This window comes from Oncorhynchus nerka, linkage group LG19 (assembly GCF_034236695.1).
Source record: "Oncorhynchus nerka isolate Pitt River linkage group LG19, Oner_Uvic_2.0, whole genome shotgun sequence".
Lineage (NCBI taxonomy): Eukaryota > Metazoa > Chordata > Actinopteri > Salmoniformes > Salmonidae > Oncorhynchus > Oncorhynchus nerka.
In genome coordinates, this window is record NC_088414.1 from 49,148,968 (window position 1) to 49,162,837 (window position 13,870).

Here is a 13,870-nt window from a genome sequence, read left to right on the forward strand (position 1 = left end):
TCTAAGACTTGAGCTGCACCAGATTGTCTCCCTGAAGAAAATGGAACCAATGGAATAGTCCCAAAAGATCAAACTCCCTATAAAATCAGGGCCAGGTTTAATTCATTCGAGTTGTATATGGTGGTTAGGCTGTAAAGGATTGGTACACCTACTATATATACATATGGTATCAAAGCAAGTACTGTGTAATGACACACAGTAAAATACCGTGAAATGGATTGTAATTGTACTGTAAAGATAGCAATGAATGAATGAAATTAATTGAGTGGGAGGGGGTTTGTATTTCACAGTATTTTACTGTAATTATATGGGATTGGTGAAAGCATGTTGGCTGCGAGGTAAAGTGTTTACACATTAAAGCATATTAATGAATATTTGGTGTCTTATATCACTTGGATGACTAGAAGAAAAGCTTCCAAGCTGGCAGCGACTACACGGTAAAACAGGCCAAAAGGACGTTGCTAAATGCTTCACTCACTTAAGGTTTAAGACTTGCTGCCACTCCAATCTGGCCCCTGTACATTTTTAAAATGATGGGACACTATAACAACATAGGTGTCACGACTTCCACCGAACTCTCCTGCCTGTTCGGGCGGTGCTCGGCGGTCGTCGTCACTACCGATCCCTTTTTCGTTTGTCTGTTGGTTTTGTCTTATTAGTTTCACCTGTGTGTATTTTAGTTTTATTAACGTCCTTATATGTAGTAGGTTGTCCCGCCCTTGTTTTGTGCGGGATTGTTTTTGTATTCATGTCAGTTGGTGGAGTGCTTGTGTTTTATTCTCCGGTCTGTTTTTATCCTGTGTTGGATTATTCACTCTGTGTGTTGGGTTGACTGTTGGATTATTCACCCTGTGTGTTGGGTTGACTGTTGGATTATTCACCCTGTGTGTTGGGTGGACTGTTGGATTATTCACTCTGTGTGTTGGGTGGACTGTTGGATTATTCACCCTGTGTGTTGGGTGGACTGTTGGATTATTCACCCTGTGTGTTGGGTGGACTGTTGGATTATTCACTCTGTGTGTTGGGTGGACTGTTGGATTATTCACTCTGTGTGTTGGGTGGACTGTTGGATTATTCACCCTGTGTGTTGGGTGGACTGTTGGATTATTCACCCTGTGTGTTGGGTGGACTGTTGGATTATTCACCCTGTGTGTTGGGTGGACTGTTGGATTATTCACCCTGTGTCTTGGGTGGACTGTTGGATTATTCACTCTGTGTGTTGGGTGGACTGTTGGATTATTCACCCTGTGTGTTGGGTGGACTGTTGGATTATTCACCCTGTGTGTTGGGTGGACCATGTTTTTTGTGCGCCGGAGAATAAACTGTTGTATCACTGAAACCTGCTCTCTGCGCCTGATTCCACCCACCTTGATAAAACGTGACAATAGGAGTTCAATTGGTACAGCATTCTCACTCACAAATATAGCCTCTTACAAGGCTCGCCTCAAAATATGTTAATGAGCCAGAAACAACAATACCATGCGCCCAATCAAGAGGCTATTGGTGCTTCAAAGATACAGTATGGTACTGTATTCTGGGAGATGGAATTACAGTACCATTCAAAATACAGCAATTATTTCCCCGACAAAAAACATTTTCTCACAATGCACAATCATTTACAGTATGCTGCAGTAAAACGTTTGAGTATTTTACTTTTGATAATATAAAAGATTACTGTATCATTTACAGTTTTCAGTTACAGGGTAGCCACGTCACAGCAATCGAAAGCAGAGTTAACCTGCTATGGTCACGGAGGATTAGGTTGTTATATCATATACAGAATTGTCCTTGCCACCGAGTTGCTTGTAAGTTACTGTCAAATTCACAGTGTTGTGTGTTTGAGTGATAGACAAACACAGAGACAGAGAGAGAGAGAGTGAGAGAGACAAACACAGAGACAGAGAGAGACAGAGAGAGAGAGAGAGACAGAGTGTGAGAGAGAGACAAACACAGAGACAGACAGAGAGAGAGTGTGAGAGAGAGACAAACACAGAGACAGACAGAGAGAGAGAGAGAGACAGAAATAGAGTGAGAGAGAGACAAACACAGAGACAGACAGAGAGAGAGTGTGAGAGAGAGACAAACACAGAGACAGAGAGAGGGAGTGTGAGAGAGAGAGAAATAGAGTGAGAGAGAGAGAGACAAACACAGAGACAGAGAGAGAGAGTGTGAGAGAGAGACAGAGAGAGAGTGAGAGAGAGACAAACACAGAGACAGAGAGAGACAGAGAGAGAGAGAGAGACAGAGTGTGAGAGAGAGACAAACACAGAGACAGAGAGAGAGAGAGAGAGAGAGAGACAGAGTGTGAGAGAGAGACAAACACAGAGACAGAGAGAGAGAGAGAGAGAGACAAACACAGAGACAGAGAGAGAGAGTGTGAGAGAGAGACAGAGAGAGAGTGAGAGAGAGACAAACACAGAGACAGAGAGAGACAGAGAGAGAGAGAGAGACAGAGTGTGAGAGAGAGACAAACACAGAGACAGAGAGAGGGAGTGTGAGAGAGAGACAGAAATAGAGTGAGAGAGAGACAAACACAGAGACAGAGAGAGAGAGAGAGAGAGACAAACACAGAGACAGAGAGAGACAGAGAGAGAGAGAGAGACAGAGTGTGAGAGAGAGAGAGACAGAGAGAGAGAGAGAGAGAGACAAACACAGAGACAGAGAGAGAGAGAAGGAGAGAGAGACAGAGAGAGAGTGAGAGAGAGAGAGTGAGAGAGAGACAGAAAGAGAGTGTGAGAGAGAGAGACAGAGAGAGAGAGTGTGAGAGAGAGACAGAAAGAGAGTGTGAGAGAGAGAGACAGAGAGAGAGAGAGAGAGAGAGACAAACACAGAGACAGAGAGAGAGAGAGAGAGAGAGAGACAGAGAGAGAGTGAGAGAGAGAGAGAGTGAGAGAGAGACAAACACAGAGACAGAGAGAGACAGAGAGAGAGAGAGAGACAGAGAGAGAGTGAGAGAGAGACAAACACAGAGACAGAGAGAGAGAGTGTGAGAGAGAGACAAACACAGAGACAGAGAGAGAGAGTGTGAGAGAGAGAGACAGAAAGAGAGTGTGAGAGAGAGAGACATTACATTTACATTTACATTTTATTATGTCATTTAGCAGACGCTCTTATCCAGTGCGACTTACAAATTGGTGCATTCACCTTATGACATCCAGTGGAACAGTAGTGCATCTAAATCTTTTAAGGGGGGTGAGAGGGATTACTTTATCCTATGTATTCCTTAAAGAGGTGGGGTTTCAGGTGTCTCCGGAAGGTGGTGATTGACTCCGCTGTCCTGGCGTCGTGAGGGAGTTTGTTCCACCATTGGGGGGCCAGAGCAGCGAACAGTTTTGACTGGGCTGAGCGGGAACTGTACTTCCTCAGTGGTAGGGAGGCGAGCAGGCCAGAGGTGGATGAACGCAGTGCCCTTGTTTGGGTGTAGGGCCTGATCAGAGCCTGGAGGTACTGAGGTGCCGTTCCCCTCACAGCTCCGTAGGCAAGCACCATGGTCTTGTAGCGGATGCGAGCTTCAACTGGAAGCCAGTGGAGAGAGCGGAGGAGCGGGGTGACGTGAGAGAACTTGGGAAAGTTGAACACCAGACGGGCTGCGGCGTTCTGGATGAGTTGTAGGGGTTTAATGGCACAGGCAGGGAGCCCAGCCAACAGCGAGTGCAGTAATCCAGACGGGAGATGACAAGTGCCTGGATTAGGACCTGCGCCGCTTCCTGTGTGAGGCAGGGTCGTACTCTGCGGATGTTGTAGAGCATGAACCTACAGGAACGGGCCACCGCCTTGATGTTAGTTGAGAACGACAGGGTGTTGTCCAGGATCACGCCAAGGTTCTTAGCGCTCTGGGAGGAGGACACAATGGAGTTGTCAACCGTGATGGCGAGATCATGGAACGGGCAGTCCTTCCCGGGAGGAAGAGCAGCTCCGTCTTGCCGAGGTTCAGCTTGAGGTGGTGATCCGTCATCCACACTGATATGTCTGCCAGACATGCAGAGATGCGATTCGCCACCTGGTCATCAGAAGGGGGAAAGGAGAAGATTAATTGTGTGTCGTCTGCATAGCAATGATAGGAGAGACCATGTGAGGTTATGACAGAGCCAGGTGACTTGGTGTATAGCGAGAATAGGAGAGGGCCTAGAACAGAGCCCTGGGGGACACCAGTGGTGAGAGCACGTGGTGTGGAGACGGATTCTCGCCACGCCACCTGGTAGGAGCGACCTGTCAGGTAGGACGCAATCAAGCGTGGGCCGCGCCGGAGATGCCCAACTCGGAGAGGGTGGAGAGGAGGATCTGATGGTTCACAGTATCGAAGGCAGCCGATAGGTCTAGAAGGATGAGAGCAGAGAAGAGAGAGTTAGCTTTAGCAGTGCGGAGCGCCTCCGTGATACAGAGAAGAGCAGTCTCAGTTGAATGACTAGTCTTGAAACCTGACTGATTTGGATCAAGAAGGTCATTCTGAGAGAGATAGCGGGAGAGCTGGCCAAGGACGGCACGTTCAAGAGTTTTGGAGAGAAAAGAAAGAAGGGATACTGGTCTGTAGTTGTTGACATCGGAGGGATCGAGTGTAGGTTTTTTCAGAAGGGGTGCAACTCTCGCTCTCTTGAAGACGGAAGGGACGTAGCCAGCGGTCAGGGATGAGTTGATGAGCGAGGTGAGGTAAGGGAGAAGGTCTCCGGAAATGGTCTGGAGAAGAGAGGAGGGGATAGGGTCAAGCGGGCAGGTTGTTGGGCGGCCGGCCGTCACAAGACGCGAGATTTCATCTGGAGAGAGAGGGGAGAAAGAGGTCAGAGCACAGGGTAGGGCAGTGTGAGCAGAACCAGCGGTGTCGTTTGACTTAGCAACGAGGATCGGATGTCGTCGACCTTCTTTTAAAAATGGTTGACGAAGTCATCTGCAGAGAGGAGGAGGGGGGAGGAGGATTCAGGAGGGAGGAGAAGGTTGCAAAGAGCTTCCTAGGGTTAGAGGCAGATGCTTGGAATTTAGAGTGGTAGAAAGTGGCTTTAGCAGCAGAGAGAGAAGAGGAAAATGTAGAGAGGAGGGAGTGAAAGGATGTCAGGTCCGCAGGGAGGCGAGTTTTCCTCCATTTCCGCTCGGCTGCCCGGAGCCCTGTTCTGTGAGCTCGCAATGAGTCGTCGAGCCACGGAGCGGGAGGGGAGGACCGAGCCGGCCTGGAGGATAGGGTACATAGAGAGTCAAAGGATGCAGAAAGGGAGGAGAGGAGGGTTGAGGAGGCAGAATCAGGAGATAGGTTGGAGAAGGTTTGAGCAGAGGGAAGAGATGATAGGATGGAAGAGGAGAGAGTAGCGGGGAGAGAGAGCGAAGGTTGGGACGGCGCGATACCATCCGAGTAGGGGCAGTGTGGGAAGTGTTGGATGAGAGCGAGAGGGAAAAGGATACAAGGTAGTGGTCGGAGACTTGGAGGAGTTGCAATGAGGTTAGTGGAAGAACAGCATCTAGTAAAGATGAGGTCGAGCGTATTTCCTGCCTTGTGAGTAGGGGGAAGGTGAGAGGGTGAGGTCAAAAGAGGAGAGGAGTGGAAAGAAGGAGGCAGAGAGGAATGAGTCAAAGGTAGACGTGGGGAGGTTAAAGTCGCCCAGACCTGTGAGAGGTGAGCCGTCCTCAGGAAAGGAGCTTATCAAGGCATCAAGCTCATTGATGAACTCTCAGAGGGAACCTGGAGGGCGATAAATGATAAGGATGTTAAGCTTGAAAGGGCTGGTAACTGTGACAGCATGGAATTCAAAGGAGGCGATAGACAGATGGGTAAGGGGAGAAAGAGAGAATGACCACTTGGGAGAGATGAGGATCCCGGTGCCACCACCCCGCTGACCAGAAGCTCTCGGTGTGCGAGAACACGTGGGCAGACGAAGAGAGAGCAGTAGGAGTAGCAGTGTTGTCTGTGGTGATCCATGTTTCCGTCAGTGCCAAGAAGTCGAGGGACTGGAGGGAGGCATAGGCTGAGATGAACTCTGCCTTGTTGGCCGCAGATCGGCAGTTCCAGAGGCTACCGGAGACCTGGAACTCCACGTGGGTCGTGCGCGCTGGGACCACCAGATTAGGTGGCCGCGGCCACGCGGTGTGGAGCGTTTGTATGGTCTGTGCAGAGAGGAGAGAACAGGGATAAACAGACACATAGTTGACAGGCTACACAAGAGGCTACGCTAATGCAAAGGAGATTGGAATGACAAGTGGACTACACGTCTCGAGTGTTCAGAAAGTTAAGCTTACGTAGCAAGAATCTTATTGACTAAAATGATTAAAATGATACAGTACTGCTGAAGTAGGCTAGCTGGCAGAGGCTGCGTTGTTGACTATGTAGGCTAGCTGGCAGTGGCTGCGTTGTTGACACTACACTAATCAAGTCGTTCCGTTGAGTGTAATAGTTTCTACTGTGCTGCTATTCGGGGCTAGCTGGCTAGCTAGCAGTGTTGATTACGTTAATTTGCGTTAAAAGAACGACAATAGCTGGCTAGCTAACCTAGGAAATCGCTCTAGACTACACAATTATCTTTGATACGAAGACGGCTATGTAGCTAGCTATGTAGCTAGCTACGATCAAACAAATCAAGCCGTTGTACTGTAATGAAATGAAATGAAAAATGTGATACTACCTGTGGAGCGAAGCGAAATGCGACCGGATTGTTGAGTGCGGAAGTTCTGTTCGGTAGACGTTGGCTAGCTGTTGGCTAGCTAGCAGTGTCTCCTACGTTAAGGACGACAAATAGCTGGCTAGCTAACCTCGGTAAATTAAGATAATCACTCTAAAACTACACACTCTAAACTACACAATTATCTTGGATACGAAGACAGCAAAGACAACTATGTAGCTAGCTAACACTACACTAATCAAGTCGTTCAGTTGAGTGTAATAGTTGTGCTGCTAATCGGTAGACGGTGGACTAGCTAACGGTGGACGTTAGCTAGCTGGCTAGCTGCAGGGCAGTGTAGACTGCGTTAGGACGACGAAATACGATAATTACGCAATTATCTATGATACAAAGACGGCTATGTAGCTAGCTAAGAAGAAATTGCTAAGATTAGACAAATCAAACCGTTGTACTATAATGAAATGTAATGAAATGTAATACTACCTGCGGACCGAGTGCAGATGCGACCGCTCGCTCCAACCCGGAAGAGATCACATGAGACAGACAGAGAGAGAGTGAGAGAGAGACAAACACAGAGACAGAGAGAGGGAGTGTGAGAGAGAGAGACAGAAAGAGAGTGTGAGAGAGAGAGACAGAGAGAGAGTGAGAGAGAGACAAACACAGAGACAGAGAGAGAGAGTGTGAGAGAGAGACAGAGAGAGAGTGAGAGAGAGACAAACACAGAGACAGAGAGAGTGAGAGAGAGAGACAGAGAGAGAGTGAGAGAGAGACAGAGAGAGAGTGTGAGAGAGAGACAAACACAGAGACAGAGAGAGAGAGTGTGAGAGACAGACAAACACAGAGAGAGAGTGTGAGAGAGGGGGGTAGAGAGACAGAAACAGAGAGAGAGACACAGAGAGGGGCAGAGAGAGACACAGAGAGGGGCAGAGAGAGAGAGAGAGAGAGTGAGAGAGAGACAAACATAGAGACAGAGAGAGGGAGTGTGAGAGAGAGAGACAGAGAGAGAGTGAGAGAGAGACAAACATAGAGACAGAGAGAGGGAGTGTGAGAGAGAGAGACAGAAAGAGAGTGTGAGAGAGAGAGACAGAGAGAGAGTGAGAGAGAGACAGAGACAGAGAGAGAGAGAGAGAGAGAGAGAGAGAGAGTGTGAGAGAGAGACAAACACAGAGACAGAGAGAGGGAGTGTGAGAGAGAGACAGAAAGAGAGTGTGAGAGAGAGAGACAGAGAGAGAGTGAGAGAGAGACAAACACAGAGACAGAGAGAGTGAGAGAGAGAGACAGAGAGAGAGTGAGAGAGAGACAGAGAGAGAGTGTGAGAGAGAGACAAACACAGAGACAGAGAGAGAGAGTGTGAGAGACAGACAAACACAGAGAGAGAGTGTGAGAGAGGGGGGGTAGAGAGACAGAAACAGAGAGAGAGACACAGAGAGGGGCAGAGAGAGACACAGAGAGGGGCAGAGAGAGATAGAGAGAGTGTGAGAGAGAGACAAACATAGAGACAGAGAGAGGGAGTGTGAGAGAGAGAGACAGAAAGAGAGTGTGAGAGAGAGACAGAGAGAGAGTGAGAGAGAGACAAACACAGAGACAGAGAGAGACAGAGAGAGAGAGAGAGACAGAGTGTGAGAGAGAGACAAACACAGAGACAGAGAGAGGGAGTGTGAGAGAGAGACAGAAAGAGAGTGTGAGAGAGAGAGACAGAGAGAGAGTGAGGAGAGACAAACACAGAGACAGAGAGAGGGAGTGTGAGAGAGAGAGACAGAAAGAGAGTGTGAGAGAGAGAGACAGAGAGAGAGTGAGAGAGAGACAGAGACAGAGAGAGAGAGAGAGAGAGAGAGTGTGAGAGAGAGACAAACACAGAGACAGAGAGAGGGAGTGTGAGAGAGAGACAGAAAGAGAGTGTGAGAGAGAGAGACAGAGAGAGAGTGAGGAGAGACAAACACAGAGACAGCGAGAGAGAGTGTGAGAGAGAGAGACAGAAAGAGAGTGTGAGAGAGAGACAGAGAGAGAGTGAGAGAGAGACAAACACAGAGACAGACAGAGAGAGAGTGTGAGAGAGAGAGACAGAAAGAGAGTGAGAGAGAGACAAACACAGAGACAGACAGAGAGAGTGTGAGAGAGAGAGACAGAAAGAGAGTGTGAGAGAGAGACAAACACAGAGACAGACAGAGAGAGAGTGTGAGAGAGAGAGACAGAGAGAGAGTGAGAGAGAGACAAACACAGAGACAGACAGAGAGAGTGTGAGAGAGAGAGACAGAAAGAGAGTGTGAGAGAGAGACAGAGAGAGAGTGAGAGAGAGACAAACACAGAGACAGACAGAGAGAGAGTGTGAGAGAGAGAGACAGAAAGAGAGTGTGAGAGAGAGAGACAGAGAGAGAGTGAGAGAGAGACAGAGAGAGAGTGAGAGAGAGACAAACACAGAGACAGAGAGAGAGAGTGTGAGAGAGAGACAGAGAGAGAGTGTGAGAGAGAGAGACAGAAAGAGAGTGTGAGAGAGAGAGACAGAGAGAGAGTGAGAGAGAGACAAACACAGAGACAGACAGAGAGAGAGTGAGAGAGAGACAAACACAGAGACAGAGAGAGAGAGTGTGAGAGAGAGAGAGACAGAAATAGAGTGTGAGAGAGAGAGACAGAGAGAGAGTGAGAGAGAGACAAACACAGAGACAGAGAGAGAAAGAGAGTGTGAGAGAGAGAGACAGAGAGAGAGTGAGAGAGAGACAAACACAGAGACAGAGAGAGAGAGAGAGAGAGAGTGTGAGAGAGAGAGACAGAAAGAGAGTGTGAGAGAGAGAGACAGAGAGAGAGTGAGAGAGAGACAAACACAGAGACAGAGAGAGAGAGTGTGAGAGAGAGAGAGACAGAAAGAGAGTGAGAGAGAGAGAGACAAACACAGAGACAGAGAGAGAGAGTGTGAGAGACAGAGACAGAGAGAGAGTGAGAGAGAGACAAACACAGAGACAGAGAGAGAGAGTGAGAGAGAGAGAGTGTGAGAGAGAGACAGAAAGAGAGTGTGAGAGAGAGAGACACAGAGACAGAGAGAGAGAGACAGAGAGAGAGAGTGAGAGAGAGAGAGAGACAAACACAGAGACAGAGAGAGAGAGAGAGAGAGAGACAAACACAGAGACAGAGAGAGAAAGAGAGTGTGAGAGAGAGAGACAGAGAGAGAGAGAGAGAGAGAGACAGAGAGGGGGCAGAGAGACAGACAAAGAGACAGAGAGAGAGAGACAGAGAGAGGGGGCAGAAAGGCACACACAGAGACAGAGAGAGAGACAGAGAGAGATACAGAGAGGGGGGGCAGAGAGACAGAGAGAGAGACAGAGAGAGAGACAGAGAGAGAGACAGAGAGGGGAGGCAGAGAGACAGACACAGAGAGAGGGAGACAGAGAGACAGAGACAGAGAGAGGGGGCAGAGAGAATATTAATTTCTATGCCTCATTTTCTGCATTCTCAAGACTTCCAGCCTGTTGTCCTTCAATAATCCAAATGAATAACCTTGTTGTTGATTTGTTTTTGAACTGTAGCATCCTATAGCCTAACCTTGTTGTTGATTTGTTTTTGAACTGTAGCATCCTATAGCCTAACCTTTTGTTGATTTTTTAATTTAACCTAAACCCTGTTGACGAGCTTGTTTTTCAGCTCATATCTGGGGGTTTTCTAATAGAGACTGACAACTTAACAAAGCTGACAACTTAACAATTCACATTTTAATTTAATTTTAATTTTAAAAAATTTACATAAAAAAGAAAACAAAATGTGAATCATATTTTGATTTTGATTTGGGAATAGTTGGACTAGACCATAAGGAACAAAGAAAATGAAATGACTTTAATATTATTAACGTCTGGTTCCAAATCACTTAATCTATCTATCTTAATCAAAAGCTCACTTAATCAAAACGCCATCTTTGTCAGTAGGACAGGCCTATAGTATTTCCTCTTCCTTGCTTCCTTCTCTCTCTCTCTGTCTCGGTGGACGACTGAGAGGGTGCTCTGATTGGCTGTAGCAGTGTTCTAGCGGCACCTCCGGCAGCCAATTGGAAGACAGGAGCGCGTATAAAAGCTGTTCGGTGCAATGTCGGTTATTGAAAGAAAGAAAGAAAGAAAGAAAGAAAGAAAGAAAGAAAGAAAGAAAGAAAGAAAGAAAGAAAGAAAGAAAGAAAGAAAGCTGGAGGGTTGATATCTCCGAGGAACATAATCAAAAGAAGAAGAATTCTGAAAAACTCTGAACTTCTGTCTCGGCTGTCTGTGTCTGGGACTCACAGGTATGCAATGCATCTGGAATATGTGCGCGTCCATGTGTCCTACATGGAGTCATACCTGCCTTCACCCAGGGTACTTTTATTGCAAACGTGGTGTGCTAAATTGATTGCAATAGGTTTTCACGTTGTAATTAATGGTCGTTAGAATAGGCCTATTGTTTTCATGTTATAATTAGAGTTACATGTATTTCTCCCAAGTTAAGAATAAGCATTAAAGTTTATATATAGTGTTAATGTCGCGGTGAGAAAAAAACAGTGATTCCATTCATTCATTCCTCTGGGTTTCAGTAATGTGGAGAGGCAGGGATTCTATAGAATAATCTGGGCAATGTGTGAGTAATTGTTTGCGCACATGTTTTATAAACCTGGTGAATCCAGTATCCATTAACTAACTACCCATTATTAGCTAGTGGTTTGGCCTATCGTTATTCTCTGAAGTGGTTTTGTCTCTTGCTCCAGAGTTATGATTATATGAACTCGGTTTGTTTATCTGGCGTCTGTTTGCTGCGCTAATGTGTTAAGAATGAGTTGAGAGAGAGAGAGGGGCGGCAGGAAAGTCCAGTTCGGACCGGTTAGTCATTCATCAGTTTCCGCACCAGGTATGGAACAGAAGTCCGTCATTGCCTCCAGCGCGTAATTGACTCCCCCGCCACCTTCAGCCCTTCTCTGAAACATTGCTGTTGTAGCTGGACACCGGTAGAACAAGCACCGGTCCTGTAGATTTCAGTTAAGACGTGTCACGTGTCACTGTTACCTAGGTAATAACACCCGGGTGTATGTGCGCGTCCATGTGTCCTATAGCGGGAAGGTGGGAGAAGTTGAGAAATAACAGGGAGGGGGAGTGGGGGAGGAAATGACTCTCATGGACCCAGAACAGAGGCAAAGAGTTGCACAGGAATCACCTTGAAGGTCAAAGGACCACGTGGTCACATAAAATAGTTGTGAGATTTGGTTGGTTGTGGGTGGGGGGGTTTGTTGGTTCCTATGGTGATCAGCAACATTCAGACTGTCCCTGAGCAATATAATGTAACTGTGGTCATATGATATTATATTCAATACAACCACTACCGAGAGTGGATAGCTGCTGAAATAACCTCTCTCTGTTTTCAACAGACCTGTGAACCCTGATATCCAGAGATACTGGCAGAGGGCCTCACTATATTCTGTCTAGAACATTCCCCCCACCCCCTTGTCTGGTCATGGCTCCGTCCCTGGCCACAGCATTCACCAGGCGGTGGTGGATGGCGTTGACAGCCATCATAGAGAACCTGTTTTTCTCAGCTGTCCTGCTGGGCTGGGGATCACTACTCATCATGCTGAAGTCTGAAGGGTACTACTCCTACATGTGCAATGGAGAAGGTAATACCACCATCTTTATGTGGCCTCTCTTTGACCTGCTCTTTACTGACACATCCCCTTTTAAGATTCCTGTACTGACACATCCCCTTTTAAGATTCCTTTACTGACACATCCCCTTTAAGATTCCTGTACTGACACATCCCCTTTTAAGATTCCTTTACTGACAAATCCCCTTTTAAGATTCCTGTACTGACACATCCCCTTTTAAGATTCCTTTACTGACACATCCCCTTTAAGATTCCTGTACTGACACATCCCCTTTTAAGATTCCTGTACTGACACATCCCCTTTTACGATTCCTGTACTGACACATCCCCTTTTAAGATTCCTTTACTGACACATCCCCTTTTAAGATTCCTGTACTGACGCATCCCCTTTTACGATTCCTGTACTGACACATCCCCTTTTACGATTCCTTTACTGACACATCCCCTTTTACGATTCCTGTACTGACACATCCCCTTTTACGATTCCTGTACTGACACATCCCCTTTTACGATTCCTGTACTGACACATCCCCTTTTACGATTCCTTTAATGACACATCCCCTTTAAGATTCCTGTACTGACACATCCCCTTTTACGATTCCTGTACTGACACATCCCCTTTTACGATTCCTATACTGACACATCCCCTTTTACGATTCCTGTACTGACACATCCCCTTTTAAGATTCCTTTACTGACACATCCCCTTTAAGATTCCTTTACTGACACATCCCCTTAAGATTCCTGTACTGACACATCCCCTTTTACGATTCCTTTACTGACACATCCCCTTTAAGATTCCTGTACTGACACATCCCCTTTTACGATTCCTTTACTGACACATCCCCTTTTAAGATTCCTGTACTGACGCATCCCCTTTTACGATTCCTGTACTGACACATCCCCTTTTACGATTCCTTTACTGACACATCCCCTTTTACGATTCCTGTACTGACACATCCCCTTTTAAGATTCCTGTACTGACACATCCCCTTTTACGATTCCTGTACTGACACATCCCCTTAAGATTCCTGTACTGACACATCCCCTTTTACGATTCCTGTACTGACACATCCCCTTTTACGATTCCTGTACTGACACATCCCCTTTTACGATTCCTGTACTGACACATCCCCTTTTACGATTCCTGTACTGACACATCCCCTTTAAGATTCCTGTACTGACACATCCCCTTTTACGATTCCTTTACTGACACATCCCCTTTTACGATTCCTGTACTGACACATCCCCTTTTACGATTCCTGTACTGACACATCCCCTTTTACGATTCCTATACTGACACATCCCCTTTTACGATTCCTATACTGACACATCTCTTCTCTCTAGGTAACCACACCTCCTCCCCCAACCTGTCTGTCCCCCGCCCTCCACCAGGGGTCAATGATGAATACAGTGATTACTACTCAGAGGAGGAGGGTGTGGTGGGGCTGGGGCATGGAGTAGAGATGAGGCCTCTGGCTCCCCAGGACCATTACGGACCCATGAGGATGAACGGGTGGCTCATCTGTAAGGACCAGGATGAGATGTTGAACCTGGCCTTCACCGTGGGATCATTTCTCCTCTCAGCCATCACTCTGCCGCTGGGCATCGTCATGGACAAATACGGCCCACGAAACCTACGACTACTGGGCAGGTAGGAGAGGGTGAGAG

At 47.1% G+C, this 13,870-nt stretch overlaps 1 protein-coding gene across 1 annotated transcript in view; it reads left to right on the plus strand.

The window, feature by feature from the left end:
- The first annotated feature begins 10,709 nt into the window (after window positions 1–10,709).
- LOC115121388 (large neutral amino acids transporter small subunit 4-like) overlaps window positions 10,710–13,870 on the plus strand; it is a 48,593-nt gene continuing 45,432 nt past the window's right edge. The window contains exons 1-3 of the mRNA XM_065005010.1: window positions 10,710–10,857; window positions 11,968–12,213; window positions 13,547–13,853. Coding sequence (XP_064861082.1) covers window positions 12,054–12,213; window positions 13,547–13,853 — 467 coding nt within the window. The 5' untranslated portion in view covers window positions 10,710–10,857; window positions 11,968–12,053. The remainder of the gene's footprint in view (window positions 10,858–11,967; window positions 12,214–13,546; window positions 13,854–13,870) is intronic.